Source organism: Hyla sarda, chromosome 6 (genome assembly GCF_029499605.1).
Source record: "Hyla sarda isolate aHylSar1 chromosome 6, aHylSar1.hap1, whole genome shotgun sequence".
Classification (NCBI taxonomy): domain Eukaryota; kingdom Metazoa; phylum Chordata; class Amphibia; order Anura; family Hylidae; genus Hyla; species Hyla sarda.
The window spans coordinates 7,638,357-7,665,747 of record NC_079194.1 but is presented as its reverse complement, the minus strand read 5'-3'; the positions used below and the strand labels follow the sequence as shown (position 1 = coordinate 7,665,747).

The 27,391-nt window shown below is 45.9% G+C and overlaps 1 protein-coding gene across 4 annotated transcripts in view; it reads right to left on the bottom strand.

The window, feature by feature from the left end:
* The window catches only part of EVI5 (ecotropic viral integration site 5), a 132,369-nt gene that overhangs the window by 68,780 nt on the left and 36,198 nt on the right, over positions 1 to 27,391 (bottom strand). For 3 of the 4 annotated variants that reach the window (XM_056523146.1, XM_056523147.1, XM_056523149.1), the window contains exons 3-12: positions 26,450 to 26,642; positions 23,766 to 23,990; positions 19,839 to 19,913; positions 17,810 to 17,935; positions 14,068 to 14,211; positions 11,378 to 11,467; positions 10,078 to 10,175; positions 9,046 to 9,106; positions 7,985 to 8,038; positions 2,662 to 2,694 (exon numbers count right to left, since the gene is read on the bottom strand). In XM_056523146.1, the coding sequence (XP_056379121.1) occupies positions 2,662 to 2,694; positions 7,985 to 8,038; positions 9,046 to 9,106; positions 10,078 to 10,175; positions 11,378 to 11,467; positions 14,068 to 14,211; positions 17,810 to 17,935; positions 19,839 to 19,913; positions 23,766 to 23,990; positions 26,450 to 26,642 (1,099 nt within the window). The remainder of the gene's footprint in view (positions 1 to 2,661; positions 2,695 to 7,984; positions 8,039 to 9,045; positions 9,107 to 10,077; positions 10,176 to 11,377; positions 11,468 to 14,067; positions 14,212 to 17,809; positions 17,936 to 19,838; positions 19,914 to 23,765; positions 23,991 to 26,449; positions 26,643 to 27,391) is intronic. The other variant, XM_056523148.1, reaches the window with a different exon arrangement.

The window sequence follows — 27,391 nt, the reverse complement described above, 5'->3', positions numbered from 1 at the left end:
TATAGTTTTTCCAGTTAGATGCAGTGCTCTCTGCTGCCACCTCTGTCCATGTCAGAAACTGTGCAGAGTGGTAACATATTCCCAGAACAAACACGAATAGAGATAGCAGCAGGGAGCACTGGAGTCAGACTGGAAAGAACTACACAACTTCCTGTGGAGCATACAGCAGCTAAGTACTGGAAGGATTAAGATTTTTAAGTAATTTACAAATCTGCTTAACTTTCTTACACCTGTTGAGTTGAAAAACATACAGTCATGGCCGTAAATGTTGGCACCACTGAAGTTTTTCAAGAAAATGAAGTATTTCTCACAGGAAAGGATTGCAGTAACACAGGTTTTCCTATACACATGTTTATTCCCTTTGTGTGTATTGGGACTAAACCAAAAAAGGAGGAAAAAAGCAAATTGGACATAATGTCACCAAACTCCAAAAATGGTCTGGACAAAATTATTGGCACCCTTAACTTAATATTTGGTTGCGCACCCTTTTGAGAAAATAATTGAAATCAGTGTCTTCCTATAACCATCAATAAGCTTCTTACACCTCTCAGCCGGAATGTTGGACCACTCTTCCTTTACAAACTGCTCCAGGTCTCTCTTATTGGAAGGCGCCTTTTCCCAACAGTAATTATAAGATCTCTCCACAGGTGATCAATGGGATTTAGATCTGGACTCATTGCTGACACTTCAGAACTCTCCAGCGCTTTGTTGTCATCCATTTCTGGGGCTTTTTGATGCATGTTTGGGGTCATTGTTCTGCTGGAAGACCCAAGATCTTGGACGCAACCCCAGCTTTCTGACACTGGGCTGTACAGTGCGACCCAGAATCCATTGGTAATCCTCAGATTTCATGATGTCTTGTACACATTCAAGGCCCCCAGTGCCAGAGGCAGCAAAACACCCAAAACATCACTGACCTCCACCATATTTCACTGTAGGTACTGTGTTCTTTTCTTTTATCGGCCGCAATCCTTTTCTGTGAGAAATGCTTCATCTCCTTGAAAAATTTCAGGGGTGCCAACATTTACAGCCATGACTGTATATTCTCTGGAGTCCAACTTAAAAGGGGTACTCCGCTGCTAGATATCTTATCCTCTATCCAAAAGAATAGGGGTTAAGATGTCTGATCGTGGGGGTCCCGTAGCACCTGGCATTCTAAACAAACGCCGGGTTCCTGCAGAAGTGATCGGGACGTCACGACCCCTCACGCCACCTCCATTCATGTCTATGAGAGGGGGCATGTCGGATGACATGCCCCCTCCCATAGACATGAATGGAGGGGGCATGGCGTGACGTCACGGCCTCTGGCTCAGAGCGTTCTGAACAAAATGTTCAGGAGCACTGGAGTAACCCTTTAAAGAGTTTATCAAGGACTTCAGAATTGATGGTCCATCCTAAATTTAGCCCACCAATATTTGATTGGGGGGGGGAGGGGTCTACACCTCCCTTACACACTTGCAGACCAGCTGACTAGAGGCGGCACAATGCTGGATATAACACTTTTCCAGGCAGAGCTCCATATGCTCGGTAGTGGAGGTATCTGGTGTTGCAGCTTGTACCATTTAAATAAACTGTAGATGTTTACTCATGCTTATTCATTTGACGTGACTGCTGCTAAATGGGGATTTACAGGTTATTATATTAAAGGGGTCACTCATTTTCTCTGCACTGGAGAGGTTTACTTTTTCTCCCTGCACTGTGGATGTTTACTCTCTGCCTTTTTATTCCTGCATCATGGATGTTTACTCACTGCACATTAATGCACAGTGAGTAAACATCCACCATGTAGGAAAATATTCCTGGATGTTTACTCACTGCACATTATTCTCCCTGCAATGTAAATGTTTACTCACTGAACATTTTCTTCATGCACTGTAAACGTATACTCCCTGCACATTATTTTCCCTGCACGGTCAATGTTCACTCACTGCACATTAAATAAACGTGCTGCAATAGGTACAGCCGCTACTGTAAGTACACAGCTAGACCTGGTAAGAGATTAGGTGGCTGCAGGTTTGCATGAGCCCCTTCATTCCTCAGATCAGCGGGGGTCTCGGGAGTCAGACCCCTACAGATCTGATACTGAGCCTACCTAAGGCAAGGTCCGCCATGCTGGGCCCAGGTTCTAGCGGGTTTATAAGCTGCTTTATGCAGATCTTTGCTCTCCTTCCACAATGGCCGCCTCTAAGAAATTTACCCAACAGCGTCACTAAGTTCGTCAGCTCAAGTTGTTCTCCATACAGTCCGGACTGCGTTATTATACGTGATTTACACAAGAGAAAATGACGTAAGCAAAAATGAAGATGACATCGGACATTCCAATTGGGATTAGAATCATGCAAAATGATGGAGCTCGGACCATGCAATGCAGTTAGTTTGGTTTCATCGATTTAAAAAAAAATGTTAATTGTGAGGAACGATAAAGTTTTTGGTTTTTCATTTTATATATTTTTTTGTTTTAATTAAAAATGGGTTAGACAGCGTGCAGGTCACCATGATTTAGTCATTAGAACAGATGGACTGTAGCAGGTTATATGGGGTATATACATAGAGATGCATGTGATAATACCGCATGCATCGGACCCCAGAGATTACAGAACAAAACACACGGGATTAACCGGGATCGGGGGGGGTATTGAGGACAAGACGGGATGACTATACCTGGATCAATCTATCTGCCAAGGATGCACTCTCCTATGGAAAGGAAAAATTCAGAAAGGAAATTCAGAAGAGAAATGAAAAAATAAAAGCACCAAGAAAATACAAAAACGTGTGTAGAGTGAGGAGGCGACGCTACCGTCTCTGAAATGTATTAAAAAGCAGAAATAGTCAAAATAAAACAAAAATTCAGCTGATAAGGCGATTCTCCACCCTGTGCACACGACCATATTATGGCTCAATACGACCTCTGAACCAACCACACACTTCAGATCGCTGTCCGTGTGTTCTCTCAATCCCCACATAGACATGGACGCTCCGCTCTGTACACTGGAGAAGAAAAAGCTGCTGACCAACGCCTCCCCAAACTCCAGACTGGCACCCTTCTACCTTTCCTCCTTCCAGACTCCCCCTTCCTCTCTTCCCCCCTCCAGACTCCCCCTTCCTCTCTTCCCCCCTCCAGACTCCCCCTTCCTCTCTTCCCCCCTCCAGACTCCCCCTTCCTCTCTTCCCCCCTCCAGACTCCCCCTTCCTCTCTTCCCCCCCTCCAGACTCCCCCTTCCTCTCTTCCCCCCTCCAGACTCCCCCTTCCTCTCTTCCCCCTCCAGACTCCCCTTCCTCTCTTCCCCCCTCCAGACTCCCCCCTTCCTCTCTTCCCCCTCCAGACTCCCCCTTCCTCTCTTCCCCCCTCCACTCTTCCTCCCTCCAGACTCCCCCTTCCTCTCTTCCTCCCTCCAGACTCCCCCTCCTCTCTTCCTCCCTCCAGACTCCCCCTTCCTCCCTCCAGACTCCCCCTTCCCCCCTCCAGACTCCCCCTTCCTCTTCCTCCTCCAACTCCCCCTTCCTCTCCTCCTCCAGACTCCCCCTTCCTCTTCCTCCCTCCAGACTCCCCCTTCGCTCCCTCCAGACTCCCCCTTCCTCCCTCCAGACTCCCCCTTCTCTTCCCCCTCCAGACTCCCCCTTCCTCTCTCCTCCCTCCAGACTCCCCTTCCTCCCTCCAGACTCCCCCTTCCTCTCTTCCCCCCTCCAGACTCCCCCTTCCTCTCTTCCCCCCTCCAGACTCCCCCTTCCTCTTCCCCCCTCCAGACTCCCCCTTCCTCTTCCTCCCTCCCCTCCCTCCAGACTCCCCCTTCCTCTTCCTCCCTCCAGACTCCCCCTTCCTCTTCCTCCCTCCAGACTCCCCCTTCCTCTTCCTCCCTCCAGACTCCCCCTTCCTCTTCCTCCCTCCAGACTCCCCCTTCCTCTCTTCCCCCCTCCAGACTCCCCCTTCCTCTCTTCCCCCCTCCAGACTCCCCCTTCCTCTCTTCCCCCATCCAGACTCCCCCTTCCTCTCTTCCCCCATCCAGACTCCCCCTTCCTCTCTTCCCCCATCCAGACTCCCCCTTCCTCTCTCCCCCCCTCCAGACTCCCCCTTCCTCTCTCCCCCCCTCCAGACTCCCCCCTTCCTCTCTCCCCCCCCTCCAGACTCCCCCTTCCTCTCTTCCTCCCTCCAGACTCCCCCTTCCTCTCTTCCTCCCTCCAGAATCCCCCTTCCTCTTCCTCCCTCCAGACTCCTCCTTCCTCTTCCTCCCTCCACACTTCCCCCCCCCCCCCCAGGCCTTCCCTTCCCATTCTTTCCCCCTTCCGACTTCTCTTCCCAGTTCCTTCTCCCTCCCGACTCATGTCCCCCTCTTCCCCTCTCTAGACTCCTCTGTCCCCCTACCCCACCCAGACTGCTGCCTCTTCTGGCAGCGGCTTAAAGGGGTACTCAGCCCCTAGACATCTGATGGCTGGGGGATAAGATGGCCCCCAGTGGCGGGCCCCCTGCGATCTTGGTTGTGGCACCCCAGACATCCGGTGCACAGAGTGAACTTCTGACTGGCGATATGGGGCGGAGGCAGGTGACGTCACAATCATGCCCCACTCGTGATGTCACAGCCACACCCCCTCAATGTAAGTCTATGGGAGGGGGGTGTGACGGCATATTATCCCCTAATGTTTGGATAGAGGATAAGATGTCTAGGGGCGGAGTACCTATTTAAGAATCAAGCATAAATGGATGAAGCTTCATTCTCATAAATTGGACGGACGTAGAAATTTCTTAACTAATCTCACATCTGTAAATGTCGCCCCTTACATGACAAAAAGGAACAGATTCCAGAAGGAAGGAAGGATAGGGGAGACCTGTGATTGTTCTCAGAGTCATTTCTATCCCGACCATATGGAGGCCTCCATTCTGGAACCTAAGGGACACATGATGGGGGTCTCCAGCCTGATGTACAGGGGTGCGCATACGGTTTTGGAAACTACACGACCAAGCGCAGTATTTCCTAAGCCAACTCCAGGCCCAGTCAGTGCCCAAACACCAGAGGAGGGCGCTATCCGTGTAAGGGGGAAGCTGAGGATTGGTCAGACCGAGGAGAGGGACCTGTGACCGCCATCATCTAAACATACGACCGGGTGCAATGATTAATTCTAAAATATTCAAAAGGAGGTAAAATGGATTGTGCGAGGGCAAAGATTCCAGAGGAGGAAGGTGTGAGATTACATGAGGTGGAGATCATAGCCTGCAGGCTGACAAAAAGAGTTAAAAATAATAGGGAAAATGTGTCCTTGTTGCCCATAGCAACCATTCACCACAAATCATCCAATTATCAAGGAAATTAAAGAAGTGCTGTGATTGGTTGTTACAGGGCAACAATGAAAATCATCAGCACGATAAATTCTATTCAATAAAATATAAATTTACTTTATTTTGGCGCAACAACAACTGAGAGTTACCGGCAAACAGGCGCTCTGATCTATACCATGGCGGCCCTTTCACTTTCAAGACAGAATGTAGTCTAACAATAACTACTGTATATTCTGTGTATTTTGGGTACTACCTACTAAACTACATTAAAAGGAGATATCCAGTGGTGAATAATGTATACCCTGTCCTAAGGATAGGGGATAAGTTTCAGATCGGGGGGGGGGGGGGGGGGGGTGGGGGGGGGGGGGGGGGGGGGGGGCTGACCGCTGGGGCCCCCCGCGATCTGCTGAACGGGGCCCCGAAAGCCCGCGGGAAGGGGACGTGTTGACCACCGTACGAAGCAGCGGCTGACACGCCCCCTCAATACAACTCTATGGCAGAGCCGGAGCGCTGCCTTCGGCAATCTCCAGCTCTGCCATAGCGATGTATTGAGGGGGCGTGTCAGCCGCAGCTTCGTGCGATGGTCGACACCCGCTATCTGGCAGCAGTGTCCAGCGGTTGGACCCCACGCGATATCAAACTTATCCCCTATCCTTAGGATAGGGGGATACGTTTTTCACCACTGGACTACCCCTTTAAACTGGCACGAGAAAGTTAAACAGATTTGTAAATTACTTCTATTAAAAAATCTTAACCCTTCCAATAACCATCAGCTGCTGAAGTTGAGTTGTTCTTTTCTGTCTGGCAACAGTGCTCTCTGCTGACATCTCTGCTTGTCTCGGGAACTGCACAGAGTAGAAGAGGTTTGCTATGGGGATTTGCTTCTACTCTGGACAGTTCCCGAGACAGGTGTCATCAGAGAGCACTTAGACAGAATAGAACAACTCAACTTCAGCAGCTCATAAGTACTGAAAGGATTAAGATTTTTTAATAGAAGTAATTTACAAATCTGTTTAACTTTCGAGTCAGTTGATATATAAAAGTTTTTTCCTGGATAACCCCTTTTAAGTAAACGTGTGCCCCGTGGTAGATGTTGGACAAACTAAGCCGAGACAAACGTTAAAAAAATGTGGTTCTACACCAGTGTTTCCCATCCAGGGTGCCTTCAGCTGTTACAAAACTCCCAGCATGCCCGGACAGCCGTTGCTGGGAGTTGTAGTTTTACAACAGCTGAAGGCACCCTGGATGGGAAACTGCCTTACACTAAGGCTTTATCTGTCATCATTAAAATAGATGCAATAAAATATAATCTCAATACTGTGTGACCCCCATTTCCTTCATGGCATATCGGGGCTCGTCTACTGGCCCCCGAGTCACTGACGTGATGTAAGATTGGCCTGAATCATTCCCATGTAGGAGACTCGCAAATGAACAGCAATTGGTCCGTAGGGGGCAGGGGGTACTTCGCTTCTCAGCGTTTGGAACAAACTGTTCCGAACCCGGGAGCTCGTGGCATAATAGCCCCACCCCCTCATGATGTCACGCCCCGTTAAACAGATTTGTAAATTACTTCTTTAAAAAAAATCTTAATCCTTCCAGTACTTATTAGCTGCTGAATACTACAGAGGAAGTTCTTTTCTTTTTGGAACACAGATCTCTCTGCTGACATCACGAGCACAGTGCTCTCTGCTGACATCTCTGTCCATTTTAGGAACTGTCCGGAGCAGCATATGTTTGCTATGGGGATTTTCTCCTACTCTGGACAGTTCCTAAAATGGACAGAGATGTCAGCAGAGAGCACTGTGCTCATGATGTCAGCAGAGAGCTCTGTGTTCCAAAAAGAAAAGAATTTCCGCTGTAGTATTCAGCAGCTAAGTAGTACTGGAAGCATTAAGATTTTTTAATAGAAGTAATTTCTAGCACCAGTTGATTAATAAAAAAAAAAAAATTACGTTTTCCAGTGGATTACCCCTTTAACCTCTTAGCGACCAAACAAATTGCTTTATCTTCCTGCTCAAACCATTTTTTCCATCGTTTCATCTCAATAGCTTTAAAGGGGTTCTCCCTCCCTAGACATCTTATCCCTATCCCCTATCCAAAGAATAGGGGATAAGATGTCTGATAGTGGGGGCTCCGCCACTGTGGACGCCCGCGATCTCCCGGCGTTCGTTTAGTGCATCGGGTGCAGCGCCGGAGGCTCGTGAAGTCACAGCTACGCCCCCTCCCATAAGTTTGCATTGAGGGGGCGTGGCACGTGACATCACGAGCGGGGCGTGACCTCATGAGCCTCTGCCTCATATAGCCAGTCATCCTGCACGGAGCAAAGTTTGTTCTGTGTACTGGATGTCTATGGTGCCGTAACCAAGATCGCGGGGGTCCACAGCCCCAGGACCCCTGCCATCAGACATCTGATTGGATGGTTGATAAGATGTCTAGGGGCAGAGAACCCCTTCAACTTTTTTATTTTTTCGTCAATATAGTGACATAAGGGCTTACACAGCAGCAGTAGTTATTGTCTGTGGCCTCGGACTGTGCACAGAACATCTGCTAAACCCGTATTAAAGGACACGCGGTGTAAGTGTAATAACCGCCCCACTATGCTACTTTATTAAAGATGAAACAAATATTTACATTAACATCATTTGTGAAATGTCAACAGGCCCTAAAAATGCCAAATCTATCAGCCCCTGGATCAAAATGTGTATAAAGTCTTACCTTCTCCAAGGTTTCGATGCGTTGCTTCAGCAGCCGGTTCTCTGTGCGCAACCTCTGAACGACAAAACAGAAAAATTACAGATTTAAGAGGATAGAGAATAGGCGTCAGATTGTGGGAAGTGCAATAGCCAAGACCACCCCGGGAGTTGTAGTTACACAACAGCTGGAGGCACAACGGTTTGGAAAAACAAAACTTATCCCTCTATCATGTGGATAGGATAAGTATTTCTTATTCTGAATAACCCTTTAAACCGCGCTGTGTGTGTAATATGGTGCTGGGCTGCAGGGAATAATTAAAACCCATGACGCTCACCGAGCCCAGGTTGAGTGTTTATCTGATCCTGTTCTCCTTCAAGCAGTCATGGAGTCTTCTGTGCCCATGACAAGTAGCTGTAGGACCTTCCTGCTCCGCCAATCAGTGGCCCCAGCAGTGTCATGTGTCAGCCAGTAACTGGTCGACCAGGAAGGTCCTGAAAACAGCCGATTGTGAAGGAGAATGCACAGAAGACAACAGGACTGCCCAGAGAACGGGATCTGCAGAAGACTTACGGGGGACAAGGGATAGATGCGCATTAGGTTTTTTTAATGTCCCGCCAATACCCCAGCACTATATTGAGGGGGATGAAATGGGGAGGGGGGGAGGGTTGGATAGTACTTTAAACTGTATCGGTGCACTGAAAAGTTAACTGGGGGGGGGGGGGGGCGCAGAGTTATTCTGTGCACGAGGAGACTGCACCCCGTCTCGCCTTGTGCATGGAGCGCTGTTGACACGCTCCCTTGATAAATCTCTAATGGAGAGCCAGAGGTACACAAGTGCTGTAGTCATGTGTTTCCGGCTCTACCATAGAAATGCATGATAACCCCACTACGTGCGCAGGAGATTGCAGGGAGTCCCAACTATCAGACCCTCCGCAATCAGACACTTATCTCCTATCCTGTAGATCGGGTATAAGAAGTGAAGAGCTGGACTATCCTTTAACACTACGGCCATCTGCCCAGTGCTAAATATTTTTATATTTTTTTATGCTATTAACATTGATCAGTATTTAATATTTTTATACCTTGATTTCCACTTGCTCTTCCATCTCTTTTGTCTTTATTGTAGTGTATTCTTTTTCTAACCTGAAATAAAACAAAAATCTATCATGAGCAATAGGATAGAGAAGACGAGCTGAAGTATTTTCCGCACTTGGTACATAAATAAATAGATCTTTATAAAAACCAAACACCTAAAAGGCTTCTGAAGCTACAGGTCACTGGTCTGGTTCTTGTCCGCACAACCCTTCATACTTGAGGACAAACCGATATTGGAAGCGAGGAAAACAAGCAAAAAGGGGGCGCCACTTTCATCTGTATCCACATGCAGAAGAGACATACAACTGCAACCTAAAAGCTAGAACAGACAGCAGTCTTCTCCCTTGTAAGCTGTGACATCACAAGTTGTAAAGAGCAGACTGCGCCATTACCTGCTGCCCCCCTCCCCTCGTGTCAGATTGGGATGAGACCAGTGCAGGGAAGTAGGCAGCTGTTATTACTGCTCATCAGACTCATTAGATAAGGCAGCAGGAAGCCTTTCAGTCATAGGCCCAGATTTATTAAACTGTGTGAGAGAAAGAGTAATTTTCCCACAGCAGCCAATCACAACTCAGCTAACAAAGTAGTGAAACCTGAGCTGTGATTGGTTGCTGTGGGGGAAAAAACAAAACAAAAAAAAAAAACTTAATTTTTTTTCTCACAGTTTGATTAATCTGGGCCATAGACCTTTCCTTCAAAAAAGGTTTACTGCTGCCTTATCTCATAAGTCAAACTAATGAGCAGTAATACCTGCTTCCCCCTTCACATAACTGGTCTCATGCCCCTGTTCTGACAGGAGGAAATGGGGGGGGGGGGGGATAGGGATGAAAGAGACTACTTTCACAGGCTGTGACGTGACATAACAGCTTACAATGAAGAGAAAGCTTAAACAGAAGATGCTAAAGCAGCACTATGGCTAATAACACTATTGAGTTATACTTTTTGACATAGCACACAGGTTGGTTTGTTTTGCCTTTAACTTTCTATTATAATGCACTTGCTGTAAGGAAACCACCTACTTTTTCATCTTTTTTGCATTGTATTTTACTTGGTAAGCAGCTTGAATCATCTTCTCAGGACCTCCATCAAACTGATGCGGAATGACCTTCTGAAAGTGCTGCAAAAGGAAACAAAACTATTACACCAAAGCCAAGACAGATATATGTCAATCTCACCACTGCAGAGACCAAAATAAATCAATCCCACCAATCCAGAGACCAATATAAGTCAATCCCACCAATCCAGAGACCTATACAAGTCAATCCCACCAATCCAGAGACCTATACAAGTCAATCCCACCAATCCAGAGACCTATATAAATCAATCCCACCAATCCAGAGACCTATATAAATCAATCCCACCAATCCAGAGACCTATATAAATCAATCCCACCAATCCAGAGACCTATATAAGTCAATCCCACCAATCCAGAGACCAATATAAGTCAACCCCACAAATGCAGAGATGTAAAGAAGTCAATCTCATCAATGCAGAGAATGCTATAGGTCAATGACAAAGATGTCAAGATTAAAAAGGAGTACTATGGCGCTTTTTATTTATTTATTTTTTTTAATTAACCCTCCGTGCCCAGCCTGCAAAATGAAACAAGACAAATTTTTAACTCACCTGCCTACGTTTCCCTGTTGCTCCAATGTCTGTGTCCCGTTCTCTGGTCCCTGTCTTCTTCCGCTTCCTGCGGGTTGGTGAGTCCCGCTGCTCTCCGCATATCACCGGCAAAAGCAATGTCCCGCTGCGGCTGGGGATGCGCTGAGAGCATCGTGACTCACCGACCCGCAGGAAGCGGAAGAAGACAGGGACTAGAGAACGGGACACAGACATTGGAGCAACAGGGAAACGTAGGCAGGTGAGTTAAAATTTGTTTTGTTTCATTTTGCAGCCTGGACACGGAGGGTTAATTAAAAAATAAAAAATAAAAAAAAGTGTCATAGTACTCCTTTTAATGTTGACATCTGTGCCATTGACCTATAGCATTCTCTGCATTGACGCGCCATAGTACTCCTTTAATAAAAGTCAAAGTAATGCAAAGACAATTACAAGTTGACATTTTACAGGTCCACCACTTGGGGCAGTCTCAGTGTTTACCATCTACAGCAGTGTTTGGCAACCAGTGTGCCTCCAGCTGTTGCAAAACTAAAACTCCCAGCATGCCCGGACAGCCTTCGGCTGTCCGGGCATGCTGGGATTTTTAGTTTTGCAACAGCTGGAGGCACACTAATTAGGAAACACACAGGGTTTGTTTTATCCATATAGGATTTTTATTTTATATAATTACTTCAGAATAGAAACCCATAATGTTACCTGTAACATCCCTTCCATATCCAGCTGCATCAGTTCTGCCTGGTTCATCTGAAGAACAGCGAGGCCGACCCGAAACACAATCTCTAAACCCTGAGAATAAAAGAAAAGGGATCGGTGTCCGCAGCTAATGTAACGTGCGATTCCGCTTCCCTGTTTCACTATGATAATAAAAGAAAACTTCTCTTTGTGCCTTTTTATGGACATTACAGGGGTTCCCGATCCCGTCCTCTACCAGCCACAATACAGACACGCGCTTTACGACATTTTGGCTGCAGAGGACGCTGTAGGAGAAATGCTGCAGCTTCCTGCTGACGCCCTGGCTCCGATCTAAAAGTGGTGGTCTATGATAATGGGGGGTTCATCATGAATACGGTTTTAATGTCAAATCAAGAGGTGGACAGTAAAGAAGGAGGGCAATTTCATAGGGAACTTAAAGTATCGTGTAATATATCGCATAGATTTTTTTATAATTATTAATTACTTTTTATTACTATTTATACAAAATAAAAACCACATTTATATTTTTTAATTAGCATTATTCATATTTAATTAGATTTTTCCAATCAAATAAATACAAATTACCGTATATACTCGAGTATAAGCCGAGTTTTTCAGCACGATTTTTCGTGCTGAAAACACCCCCCTCGGCTTATACTCGAGTGAACTCCCCCACCCGCAGTGGTCTTCAACCTGCGGACCTCCAGAGGTTTCAAAACTACAACTCCCAGCAAGCCCGGCCAGCCATCGGCTGTCCGGGCTTGCTGGGAGTTGTAGTTTTGAAACCTCCGGAGGTCCGCAGGGTGAAGACCACTGCGGCCTTCGACATCATCCAGCCCCCTCTCACCCCCTTTAGTTCTGTACAGTACTCACCTCCGCTCGGCGCTGGTCCGGTGCTGCAGGGCTGTCCGGTGAGGAGGTCGTCCGGTGGGATAGTGGTTCCGGGCTGCTATCTTCACCGGGGAGGCCTCTTCTAAGCGCTTCGGGCCCGGCCTCAGAATAGTCACGTTGCCTTGACAACGACGCAGAGGTGCGTTCATTGCCAACGTACTTCTGCGTCGTTGTCAAGGCAACGCCTCTATTCCGGGCCGGAAGCGCGGAGAAGAGGCGCCCCCGGTGAAGATAGCAGCCCGGACCACCTCCTCACCGGACCACCTCCTCACCGGACAGTCCTGCAGGACCGGACCAGCGCCGAGCGGAGGTGAGTACTCAGAACTAAAGGGGGGTGAGAGGGGGCTGGATGATGTCGAAGGCCGCAGTGGTCTTCAACCTGCGGACCTCCGGAGGTTTCAAAACTACAACTCCCAGCAAGCCCGGACAGCCGATGGCTGCCCGGGCTTGCTGGGAGTTGTAGTTTTGAAACCTCTGGAGGTCCGCAGGTTGAAGACCACTGAGGGCGAATGATGACAAGGGGATGATGAAGGGGGGATGTGTGGGATGATAAGGGGATGATGAAGGGGGGATGTGTGGGATGATAAGGGGATGATGAAGGGGGGATGTGTGGGATGATAAGGGGATGATGAAGGGGGGATGTGTGGGATGATAAGGGGATGATGAAGGGGGGATGTGTGGGATGATAAGGGGATGATGAAGGGGGGGATGTGTGGGATGACGACAAGGGGATGATGATGAGGATGTTAATGACGGGTCTGGATGATGACAGGGGGGGGATGATGCATTTCCCACCCTAGGCTTATACTCGAGTCAATAACTTTTCCTGGGATTTTGGGTTGAAATTAGGGGTCTCGGCTTATACTCGGGTCTGCTTATACTCGAGTATATACGGTATTAATAAAAAAAGTATAGTAAAACTTATTAGTAATAATGATATTAAAAAAATTATAATAGTATTTTTTTATTTTTTATTATTATAATTATTATTATTATTATTATTATTATTATTATTATTATTATTATTATTATTATTAAATAATTATTTTACTATAATTCTTTTTACTTCTTATTAAAAATAATCATTTTAATTTATTTATTGATTAGAGCCAGATACACAAAAAAAGTGTTCTTTTCTAATCTTTTTATTTTTTCTTATTGTAGTTTTTTTTTATTTATTATTTTATTTATTTTTTACTTTTATGACATCTCGTTCTTTATTAGCAGCATTTTTGATACATTCAGTTGTTTTTGTGAAAAACTCCCAAATTGTCTGAAAAATTTGCTTTATTTCAAAATTTCTAATTCTCTATTTGTAAATCCGAATAAATGTAAACCTGAATATAGCAAAATTGATTTAAGGGACCTGTAAGTTACCCCATTTATAATGAAAAAAAAATAAAAATAAAAAAGCCTGCACCGCTGAAAGTACTCAGAACTACAAATTTACAAATGTTATTAACTCTTTAGGTGGTTCACAAAAATTTAAAGCAAAGTGAAATTTATTAATTAAAAAAAATAATTTTTTTGCGCAAATTTTTTTTTGTTAATGATCCCAATTTTAATTTACATTTTTTAATTTTTTTTATTGTTAGGAATATCCCATATGTCACCCTATTTCTGAGGTCAACTTCCCTTTGAAATGTTTAAGTGACATTACTGAAAATGAATGTGCCTGCACTTGTCTACAATAAAAGTGTATAAAATACTATAAAAGCATTATAGAAAACATTACTTGAGTATCCACGTCAGTACCAGTGGGGACATCCATAGAGGTGTTTGCGATTCATTGTGGTTCTTACCTCTAACATAAATATATCAAATATTCTGGTGGCGATCGGTAGTGGAAAACTTGTAAGAAAAATTGTCAAAAACCAGGAAGATGCGTACATGGAGGTATGAAAACTCTGGGCTTGAAAGTGCACAAAAAGCTCCGGCAGCTGCTCCTGAAAAAATAAGGGAAAAAAACAGGAAATATGGCGACTATTAATATGGGAAATAATGTACAGTATGTATACGGAATAATCAGAAGAAAAACATTCCAGTCATTTATAAACCGTACAACACAAATACAATGTATCTTATCTAAAAGTCAAAACGCTTAATATTTAAAAGAAGAAAAGTATATAAAAAATTGAGAAACCTAAGACTTAAAGGGGTTCTCCCCCCCTAGACATCTTATCCCCAATCCAAAGAATAGGGGATAAGACGTTTGATCGTGGGGGTCCCGCAGCTGGGACCCCGCGATCTCTGTGCAGCACCCAGCATTTGTTTAGAACGCTGGGTGCGGGCCCCCGCCGCCCACTCCAAGCGTTCGGAACAAAAAGTACCCCTTTAAAGGGGTACTTCGGTGTTTGTTTTTTTTTCCCCCAAATCAACTGGTGCCAGAAAGTTAAACAGATTTGTAAATTGCTTATATTAAAAATCTTAATCCTTCCAGTACTTATTAGCTGCTGAATACTACAGAGGAAATTCTTTTCTTTTTGGAACACAGAGCTCTCTGCTGACATCACGACCACAGTGCTCTCTGCTGACATCTCTGTCCATTTTAAGAACTGTCCAGAGCAGCATATGTTTTCTATGGGGATTTTCTCCTACTCTGGACAGTTCCTAAAATGGACAGAGATGTCAGCAGAGAGCACTGTGTTCGTGATGTCAGCAGAGAGCTCTCTGTTCAAGATGTCAGCAGAGACCTCTGGGTTCCAAAAAGAAAAGAATTTCCTCTGTAGTATTCAGCAGCTAATAAGTACTGGAAGGATTAAGATTTTTTAATAGAAGTAATTTACAAATCTGTTTAACTTTCTGGCGCCAGTTGATTTAAAAAACAAAAAGTTTCCCTAGTTGGGAAACACTGACGTATACTATACACTACTATATAGTCCAACATGCTGGGAGTTGTAGTTTTGCAACAGCTGGAGGCTGTAGGGTTGTTTGTTACATCTATTTAAAAGGGTACTCCACTGCCCCAGTGTTCAGATCATTTAGTTCCGCTACGTCCCCTCAATGCAAGTCTCAATGTAAAAAAAATAAAAATAAAAACACAGTGAAATACCGTGATACATTAGAAAAATAGTGATACTCATTTTTGGTGATATCGCCCAGCACTAGTCATTCATCTGAATCCTATCTAAAGCACACCGATACTATACCGCACCTACCGATACTATACCGCACCTACCGATACTATACCGCACCTACCGATACTATACCGCACCTACCGATACTATACCGCACCTACCGATACTATACCGCACCTACCGATACTATACCGCACCTACCGATACTATACCGCACCTACCGATACTATACCGCACCTACCGATACTATACCGCACCTACCGATACTATACCGCACCTACCGATACTATACCGCACCTACCGATACTATACCGCACCTACCGATACTATACCGCACCTACCGATACTATACCGCACCTACCGATACTATACCGCACCTACCGATACTATACCGCACCTACCGATACTATACCGCACCTACCGATACTATACCGCACCTACCGATACTATACCGCACCTACCGATACTATACCGCACCTACCGATACTATACCGCACCTACCGATACTATACCGCACCTACCGATACTATACCGCACCTACCGATACTATACCGCACCTACCGATACTATACCGCACCTACCGATACTATACCGCACCTACCGATACTATACCGCACCTACCGATACTATACCGCACAGACTGTTGCTAGTGGTACCTCTGACTGTTGCTATAGGATACCGCAATCTGATTGTCATTTGTTACATCAGCGATTTTGGGACAATTCTCTGGATGGTTTTATTGCAGGACTAATTGATCTTTGGATTTTGTGTTATTAATATTTATAGGTGTCCTATCATTATTATTTTAATTACTTTTTTATATACCATTTTATATTTGTATCTATTATATTTCTATATTTAGTGATTACAATAACTACACAAGGGCCCTGGGAGTTATTGGTATCCCTGTACATATATGTATTATTTATAGAATTAATTCATTCAAATATTTTATTTATATCTTGTGTCCTTAAATCCTTGACCTTGAGTCCCAACATTCCTTTTATTAATTATACATTTTCCTTCTGCACCGTGGGTATAGATGTACGGATTGGGCAGCCCAGGTCTATATTGGGCAGGATTGAAACAAGAGCCACTCCATTTCACCTTTATTTCATTTACAAATCTGTTTGACTTTATGGCATCGTATTTTAATTTTAATTTTTTTTAAAAATCTAATAATAGAAATGTATATGTAACCACGGGTATCATTTTAATCGTATTGACCCAGAGAATAAAGAAAACATGTATTTTTTTTTTACCATAAAGTGTACAGCGAGAAAACGACCCCCCCCCCCCCCCACACACAAAAAAATTTGGTAAATTATGATTTTCGTTTACTGTATTTTTCGCCATATAAGACGCACTTTTTCTTCCCCAAAACTGGGGGGAAAAAAGTTGGTGCGTCTTATACGGCGAATACACCCCTATCGCGGCGGTCCCTGCGGCCATCAACGGCCGGGACCCGCGGCTAATACAGGACATCACCGATCGCGGTGATGCCCTGTATTAACCCTTCAGACGCGGCGATCAAAGCTGACCGCCGCGTCTGAAGGGAAAGTGACACTTACCCGGCTGTTCAGTCGGGCTGTTCGGGATTTCACCGCGGCGGTCCCGAACAGCCCGACTGAATAGCTGGGTTAGTGCTTACAGGACACCGGGAGGGACCTTACCTGCCTCCTCTGTGTCTTCTCCGCTCAGGGATCCCCTGTATGGCCGGCGCTCTCCTTCCTTGTCATCACACGTGCGTCGGCGTGCGTAACGACGTGATGGCGGTGACGGAGAGTGAGGATACCCGGCCGGCAGCAGAGACGCTCCGGAGCGACGGGGACGCGGCGACAGCGATGGAGCGACATCCAGGGCAGCGGTGACAGGTCCGGAGCGGCGGGGACACGTGAGTATTACCTCCTATGCAGTGGTCTTCAATCTGCGGACCTCCAGATGTTGCAAAACTACAACTCCCAGCATGCCCGGACAGCCAACGGCTGTCCGGGCATGCTGGGAGTTGTAGTTTTGCAACATATGGAGGCCCGCAGGTTGAAGACCACTATTGGGTTCAAAATCTTTAATTTTTTAGATTTTGCACCTAAAAATAGGGTGCGTCTTATATGCCAGTGCGTCCTATAGGGCGAAAAATACGGTACATTTCCTTACACAAAAAATTATTTTGGGGGTATACCATACATTTTGGGGTAAGATGAGTGATGTCATTACAAAGTGCAACTGGTCACGCAAAAAAGAAGCCCTCATATGGGTCTGGGAATGGAAATATAAAAGTTATGAATTTTAGAAGGGGAGGAGAAAAAAAACGCAAAAATAAAAAATTGGCCTGGTCCTTAAGGTGAAAATGGTCCGAGTCCTTAAGGGGTTAAGACAATATGGTAACAAACCACATTCCGCAGTGATGCATAATACAGGTGATTCCCAGTGACTGATGGAGTGGAGATGTCCTGGATGTGACTCTCACCTGAATCATACACTCGAACTGATACATGCAGAGTCCCAGCTCCGCCATACTGGGCTTAAAGAGCTCCCGCAGGCGATAGTCCTGCATTAACTTCACAAACACACAGAACGCTTCTTCTTCAGGCATCTAGAAAGAGACCGCGAAAGATTAAAATGGGGAAACCTGAAACAAACATTGAGAAAATAATGTCCTGAAGGCTCCATCTTTAAAAGGGGTACTCCGCCCCCTAGACATCTTTTCCCCTATTCAATGGATAGAGAAAACGATGTCTGATCATGGGGGGGTCCGGCCACTGGGAGCCCGCGCGATCTCAGGGCCTCCACTCCAGCGCTCTAAACATTTATGTTCGTGATGACCACAGCCGTTCCGTCCCCTCCAATCACGTCTATGGGAGGGGGAGTGACTGCTGTATACGGCTGCACCACAGTCGTCATGCCCCCTCCTATAGACATGAATGGAGGGGGTGACTGCTGTATACGGCTGCACCACAGTCATCATGCCCCCTCCTATAGACATGAATGGAGGGGGGTGACTGCTGTATACGGCTGCGCCACAGTCATCATGCCCCCTCCTATAGACATGAATGGAGGGGGGTGACTGCTGTATACGGCTGCACCACAGTCATCATGCCCCCTCCTATAGACATGAATGGAGGGGGGTGACTGCTGTATACGGCTGCGCCACAGTCATCATGCCCCCTCCTATAGACATGAATGGAGGGGGGGGGGTGACTGCTGTATACAGCTGCACCACAGTCATCATGCCCCCTCCTATAGACATGAATGGAGGGGGTGACTGCTGTATACGGCTGCACCACAGTCGTCATGCCCCCTCCTATAGACATGAATGGAGGGGGTGACTGCTGTATACGGCTACGCCACAGTCGTCATGCCCCCTCCTATAGACATGAATGGAGGGGGTGACTGCTGTATACGGCTACGCCACAGTCGTCATGCCCCCTCCTATAGACATGAATGGAGGGGGGTGACTGCTGTATACGGCTGCGCCACAGTCATGTGCCTAATCCTATAGACGTGAATGGAGGGGGTGTAACTGCTGTGGTCGCCTGTCATACGGCACGGACCGGCGTTCGCTCTGTGCACTGGATGACTGGGATGCCGCGCTGGAGATCGTGGTGGTTCCCATAAGCCGAACCCCTGCAATCAGATATCTTATCCCCTATTCCCCCCCTTTAATGTTCGGCTGCCCCCGAGCTAGAAAGTGTAGGCCAGATGTCTCCAAACTGTGAACCGCCACATGCTGCAAAACTAACTCCCAGCATGTCCGGACATGCAGGGAGTTGTAGTTTTGCAACAGCTGGAGGCACCCTGGTTGGGAAACACTGGCCTAGGCATTGTAGTTCTGCAACATCTGGAGGTCCTCAGTTTGGAGACCACTGGTGTAGACTATCTGCTATGATGTCTCCATACACTGCACATGCACTTCCCTATAACTCAAAATTACACCCTCTGCAGCAACAGCATGGAGAACATTATAGAGCAGTATTGAGCAGCGTAAGCTGTGAATCTAGCCCTGGGATGTGATGGGACTGCTGAAGATAGAGCGCCATCTTTCCCACAGACAGTGAATGGAGCAGCAGCGTTCATATCTCATACAGTTGAGTTTTAGGAATCCTTTTCGAGATCACAAGGGGTCACAGCAGTCAGACCTCACCAATAAGATACTTCTCTGTCTTGTACATAAGGAATAAGTGTTAATGGCGGCAGGAACCCTTTAAGGGAGGTTATCCAAGAAACAAACAAAGCCGATTTCTTCCAAAAACTGCACCACATCTGTACTCCGGTAGTGAGTGGCATTGCAGCTCCGTTCCATTGAAGTGGGTGGAGCCAAGTTGTAATAACGAACACATCCTGAGGACAGGGTTGGCACTGTTTTTGAAAGAAATTAGTTCCATTCTCCATAACCCCTTAAACAGGATGATACTGGTGGAGAGCACATGGATTTCTTTAGGTTCCATTCACCATAAATGGGCAGATGAAGAAGTGTTTGCATTTAACCCACAGCTTACCTGCATAAGAAGAAGACCTACGATAAAGGCGCTTCCCTGGCAGTACCCGACTTCACGATCTACTAGAGAATACGCCTTAAAAAGGGGGAGGGGAAACAACAATTAGTGGTATGCATGGATACAGTTCACATTCATTGCAAAATCATTAAATAATACCTATCATGATCTAAACTCTCCCTAATCCCCCCCCCCCCCCCCCCCCATCTGTCCCTGACTCTCACTGGCATGATCCCTGTGTTTCTTTTCATTCAAAACCCCCTCTTTCTACCTGATTTATTGTCTTCTTGGCTGCTCATTCAGCCGTCATAGTGTGAGGGAGGAAGGGGGCGTGGCCCAGCATAGAGGCTGTGAACGCAGCAGCTCTGAATCTGCTCCTCTCTGTTTAGAGCTGCATGTGCAGGGAGAAGAAAGATCGGAGCTCAGATAGTAAAATGAATGAGGGCCTGCAGTAAGGCAGAGTCAGGAGTATGCCCTGCTGTGCTATGAGCACAGTGATGGCTCCTGCCTGTCTGACAGGCAGGGAGCAGTGCTGAGCTTGTCTGTGTCCTGCCTGCAGTCTGAGATTTAGGACTCCAGCATGAGTCTGATATCTATAAAAAGGGCTTACGGACAGGACTGGTAGGGAGACCTCTAGTGGTCATTTTTTTCAAAGTGGAAAATGAAATAGAAAGAAGCATATTTTTTAATAACATACAATTGGAAAATTATTCTGCATACATTAATCTATAGTACATCAAAATTTTTGATGAAAGGAGCATTCTGGGACTTTGACAGACCAGCAGGATGCCAACATCCAACACTGTGCCAGCCTGTGATCCAATATTAACTCTCTGCATCAACCTGCATATTTTCAGATACGCGCGGTGAACTATGAACTTGTACATTGACTTTGCTAATTCTAATGGTACCAACTCTCTGAACTATCATCAACTATTACCAGGGACATTTATAATGAAGCCTAAGCGGCAGATTCTTAGCCATCTCTATTGTTTTATACCATATACAGTGATCCCTCAACTTACAATGGCCTCAACATACAATAGTTTCAACATACAATGGTCTTTTCTGGACCATTGTAACTTGAAACCAGACTCAACATACAATACTATGGAATCTGCGAAACGTGTCAATGGCTGGAAGAACCGACCAATCAGAATGGATATTTCACTGGTAAAACCGGTGTAATCCTAAAGTGCATGCAGTGACTGGTGTCTGGTAGCGCCCCCTACAGTACAGGGAGGTATTACATGTTCTGTACTCTACCTGTATTACTGAAGTGTATGCACTGACTGGTGTCTGGTAGCGCCCCCTACAGTACATGGAGGTATTACATGTTCTGTACTCTTTACCTGTATTACTGAAGTGTATGCACTGACTGGTGTCTGGTAGCGCCCCCTACAGTACAGGGAGGTATTACATGTTCTGTACACTTTACCCGTATTACTGAAGTGTATGCACTGACTGGTGTCTGGTAGCGCCCCCTACAGTACAGGGAGGTATTACATGTTCTGTACTACTCTTTACCTCTGACAGGGTTACCTGCTCCTTTGGACACCAGGTGAGGGCGGCTCCATTTTCCTTTTTTAGGACACTGTTCTGTACAGGACCCTGAAGAAGCTTCTGTCCTCTACATAGACCAGTGTTTCCCAAAGAGGGTGCCTCCAGCTGTTGCAAAACTACAACTCCCAGCATGCCCGGACAGCCTGGGAGATGTAGTTTTGCAACAGCTGGAGGCACTCTGGTTGGGAAACACTGACATAGACAGTGATTACAGCTCCCAGCAGATCTTTCTTACTTTTATATGTAAGGATTTGCTTTATCTATATTAGTTATCTACTTATTTTTCTTTGATCCTCACTTTTTCCTATTTTTGGATGACATTTTGGGGCTTCAGAACCAATTACCAGGTTTCCATAGAGTTCTGGTCTCAACATACAATGGTTTCAACATACAATTGTCGTCTTGGAACCAATTAATATTGTAACTTGAGGGAACACTGTACCAATATATATATTTATTTCCAACTTATTTGGGTACTGTTCCTTGAGGTCTGAAAACATTTATTTTCTTATTTACTGTATTTTGGCACTACGGGTATAGTGCAACTCAGTACCTCAGCACAGACCCAATATTTTACATATACCTTCCTAGTGTGTGGCTACCCAACCCACCCCCCCCCCCCCCACCCCCATTTTTAGTTTTTAAGACTCTGTTCAGGTGTTTGGCGGATGGTGGCGGGTGTTGGCGGGTGTTGGCGCCCTACCAATCAGCTGTTGATGGCCTATCCTGTAACCAGCCAACAAGTCCTGGAAAATCCATTTAATATCCTTAAAGGGGTACTCCACTGCTCAGCATTGGGAACAAACTGTTCTGAAGGCTGGAGCCGGGACCTCATGACATAGTCCCGCCCACTCATTACATCACGCCCCGCCCCCTCAGTGCAAGTCTACAGGAGGGGGCGTGGCGGCCATCACGCCCACTTGCATTGAGGGGGCGGGGCGTGACTTCACGAGCTCCAGCCTTCGGAACAGTTTGTTCCTAACACTGAGCAGCGGAGTACCCCTTTAATTCAATTGTCGTATGGAGTGATATAGGGCATTGTTGAACTGCCCTGTGATTTGCAACACTTTTTTGCAGAAAAGTCGCACATGATAAATTAGTGACCACTGCAAACACTGATTGGTGTCCGATCACTTCGTGGTCATAAAAATTAAACGGTGTAAATGAATATGTAGCAGGACGTGTCGCACGGGACCAGCCTGCGACTTTCCCTGCGACAAATTTAGATGAAAAAAAACACGTCTAAATTGTTTGATAAATTCCCCTCTAAGAGTCTATTCACGTGGCAGAATTCCCGCACATCTGCGCCAATTCCACTTCCGCACTCATTTGGGTGGTTTCTGGCTTGTGCGGAATCCGAATGAGGAAATTCAGAAGCGGAATTCCCATAGAAGTCTATTGGGCTTCAATCCGCATGTGGAAATTCTGCCGCGTGAATAGACCCTCATAGGCCACGTCCACATGACAGAATTTCCGAGCAGAATTCTGCTGAAATTTACCGCACATTATGTCCGATGGGATTCTGCTTGGAAATTCTACTTGCAGCAGAGTCCTATTGTTTTTATTGGGATTCTCCTGCACCGAGCATATGGCAGAATTTCCGTGATGTAAATACCGGTCGTGGAAATATAAATTCTGGACGGACATGTCAATTCTTTCCGCGCAATTCGCTTGGAAATGCATTGCCGTCTATGGGGATCCCGCATTTCCTAGAGGTCATAGAGTCTGCATGTTCTGCTGGCACCTGACGGAAATTTTATGACCATATAGTCAGCTAAAATTCTGGCGTGTAAACTTTGCCTTATTACCATGTTACTGCACAGATAACAGCTGATTGGGGAGGAGCCCAGGAAAGGTGGGGGGGGGGGGGGGCTGCTATCATGGTGATGGGTGCTCATTGATAGAGATAGGTGTTCACTGATTATTGCCTTATGTAAATGAGGCCCTAACACCATTTCCCAACCAGGGTGAACCCAGCTGTTGCAAAACTACAACTCCCAGCATTCCCAGAAAGCCATTGAATTCATCCGACATGTTTCTCTTGTGAAACTGCTTCATCATGGGGCCCATGCACAACCTGCAAATGTCTGCAACCTCTCCTGAAAATAAACCAGACCTGGTCAGCTGACCCAGTCAACATTGTGCCTCCAGCTGTTGCAAAACTACAACTTCCAGCATGCCTGGACAGCCTTCGGCTGTCCGGGCATGCTGTAAGTTGTAGTTTTTTCAACGACTGGAGGTGAACACTGGTTGGGAAACACTGCCCTATAGGAACACTATGTCCTCATCAGGCTGTATCTGGATCGGTTTGTCTTGTAAGGCGGCCATAATGTGCGCACTACAGAACCCAGACGCCTCTCCACAAACCTTCATGACATTGAAGAGAACTTCTTGGCCCAGACTGTCCTTCTCCTTGAAGAAATCGTGCTCCGGGTACGTCCTGGCGATGTCCCGCCTGATGAGTTTCTCGCACGGCGAGGTCATCTTCAGGAGCTCGGAGTACTGCTCTTTGATGGCCATATTCTGAGCGTTACATAAGAGCTGCCAGACGATGGCACGGAAGTGATGCGGGATCCCTTTCCTGACAAGTTCCTGCGGAAACAAATGACATATAAAATCACTATTAATTAGGGATATCCCGATACCGATACTTGTATAGAGACCGATAACTGACATTTGCACGAGTACTTGTACAAATGTCCCCGATACCTAATCCGATACCTGCCGGCGGCACTCCCGTCAGCAGGTATCACGGAGGTGCGGTAAGCCGCCTGCACTCTCCACGCGGATGAACTCCTAAAAGACACAGGGCGTAAACTCACACCCTGCGCCCACTCGCCAGCTATGCAGAGCGCTCAGAGGCCGAACGCACGTCATAGCCAGGACCCACATTAACCCTTTTGACGCTGCGATCAAAGTTGATTAACTGCGGTTGGGCTCAGGGATCCTGATCGGGATGACCGCGGTGAAATCGCAGTGTCCCGATCGGCTGAGAGGACGGCCGGAGGTCCTTACCGTGCTCCGTGCCATCAAATCGTCACTCCTTTACTGCAGCCAGCCATGGCAGGCAGTAGTAATGGAGCGCCGATAACTTTGATCAATGCTATACAATGGCATGCTATTGGTAATTGGCCCCAATGGAGACAAAGATAGTGAAAAATTGTGTGTAAAAGAATAATAAATGTGAATTAAACTCTTCCCAATAAAAAATAAATAAAAGGAAATCGACCCCTTTTCAAAAAGTTTAAGGAAAAAAAAAAAAATTATATATATATATATATATATATATATATATATATATATATATATATATATAAAATAAATATAATATATATAAAATAAATATATATTTATATTTATTTTATATTATATATTAATATATAATATAAATATAATCTAAAATAAAAAATCATCATTACTCTACTCAGTCTTCAAAAAAAATTATAAATAAATTATAAAAAGTGGTATTGGGACATCCATATTATTACTGCATAGATTACATTATAAGGGACCAGACACTCCCACTCCCCCACTGATCAGCTATTCTGCAGGGCTGTAACGCAGGATCGCTCCTGTGAATGGCGGACGGCGGCCATGCCTCGTTACATCCGCTCACTTTAATGGATGAATGAAGCTGCAGTAACCAGACACAGCCACTAGGCGGTGAACAGCCCCTCACCGATCACTTATTGATGGTCAATCAATTGTGCCTGGAAAATCCCTTTAATTTACATCTGGAAATGAGGTTTGCGACACCCATGAAGAGTTTAAGGCTAGAGGCACCTTTATAGACTCATTCTATAGGTCAGTGATTCCCCAGTCTTCTTCTGTTGCAAAACTACAACATCCAGCATGCCCGGACAGGCAGCGGCTGTCCGGGCATGCTGAAAGTTGTAGTTTAGCAAAAGCTGGAGGAACACTGGTTGGTTTTGGCTGTCCGGGCATGCTGGGAGCTGTAGTTTTGCAACATCCGGAGGAACACCGATTGCTTTTGCTGTCCAGGCATGCTGGGATTTATGGTTCTGCAAACAGCTGGAGGAACAACGGTTGGTTTTGGCTGTCCGGGCATGTTGGGAGTTGTAGTTTTGCAAAAGCTTATAGGAAAACTGTCATCCCGATCACTAAACCCAATACATCAGGTTATAGTGCGGGTGAACAGGAGACCGATGCGGGGTCTTGAACTAATATACATAGCTGCAGTCCGGAGGAGGGTCCCTCTGAAGACCGCCTTCTATATGCGCAGGAGGCGGGGCCCGCAGGCTGAATTTGAATATTCCTGGCCGCTGATCATTTGAGGAACAAGCGCTCATGTAACCAGTTACCATGAATATTCAAATCCAGCCTGCGGGCCCCGCCTCCTGCGCATATAGAAGGCGGTCTTCAGAGGGACCCTGCTCCGGACTGCAGGTATGTATATTAGTCAGAGATACCGCATCGGTCTCCTGTTCCCCCGCACTATAACCAGGTGTATTAGGTTTAGTGTGGGTTAAAAAGATGACCGTTTTCCTTTAAAGGGGTACTCCAGTGAAAAACTATTTTTTTATTAAACTGGTGCCAGAAAGTTATACAGATTTGTAAAATACTTCTATGCAAAAATCTTAGCCCTTCCAGTACTTAGCTGCTGTATGCTCCACAGGAAGTTGTGTATTTCTTTCCAGTCTGAGCACAGTGCTCTCTGCTGACACCTCTGTCCGTGTCCGGAACTGTCCAGAGGAGGAGAAAATCCCCATAGCCAACCTATCCTGCTCTGGACAGTTCCTAAAATGGAAAGAGGTGGCAGCAGAGAGCACTGTGGTAAGACTGGAAAGAGCTACACAACTTCCTGTGGAGCATAAAGCAGCTGATAAGTACTGGAGGGATTAAGATTTTTTAAATAGACGTAATTTACAAATCTGTTTAACATTCTAGCACCAGTTCATTAAATTTATATATATATATATATATATATATATATATATATATATATATATATGTTTTTCCATCGGAGTACCCCTATAAGTTTAGGAGACACTGCTCTATGTAAGAGTACTTTGAGAGATAAGCGGCGTTACCTTGATCTGCTTCTCCTTCTTCTTGTACACCTCCTCCCACTCGTTGACGATCCGTCCCCAGAGCAGCCAGGCGTCCTCCTCCTGATGGTGACTGAGGTTACTGGAGGCCGAGGAGCTGGATACCAGCGAGGAGCCGCTGTTCCTTCTGGAGCCATTGACGGACCGCAGGGACTTACTGTCTGTCTCCAGCAGCCTGAAAAACAAAGGAATTCACAAAGATATATTATATCAGGATAGATCGATGACACTTTGTTCACCAGCAATGAAAGGGTTGGCAAAGAGCAGGGTTTCCCATCCGGCGTGCCTCCAGCTGTTGCAAAACTACAACTCCCAGCATGCCCAGATAGCCTTTGACTTCATCCGACATGTTTCTCTTGTAAAAATTGCTTCATCATGGGGCCCATGCACAACCTGCACATGTTTGAAACCTCTTCAGGAAATAAACCAGACCCAGTCAACATTGTGCCACCAGCTGTTGCAAAACTACAACTTACCCAGTCGATGGTCCAGCGCCAGGATGTTTAAAACCCCCGGGCAATCTCTGCAGCCAGAAAGTAATGAAATCAGGAGATGTACTGGAAGTTAAAGCTGTATTCCAGGATTTTTTAATTGACTATGCTACAGAGGCTGTGAAGTTAGTGTAGGTCATAATATAGTGTCTGTACCTGTGACGGTTTTCTCACAATTCTTCTGTGATTTTCACCCCAATATTTATTTTTATCAGTATACAAAATGACTCATGTCTCTGGATTTCCCAAGTTGCAGTGCGTCAAGACATTACATCACTAGTCAGGTGATCAGAAGGAGCCTGTCCTGCTTCAATGGGTGGAGTGACTGCTGGGTGGGGAAGAGAATTTTGCAACAGCTGGAGGCACCCTGGTTAGGACAGACACTGGTCTTTTGAATGGAAGCAGCTAATTTTTGCTGCAATGGGTGGGGTGG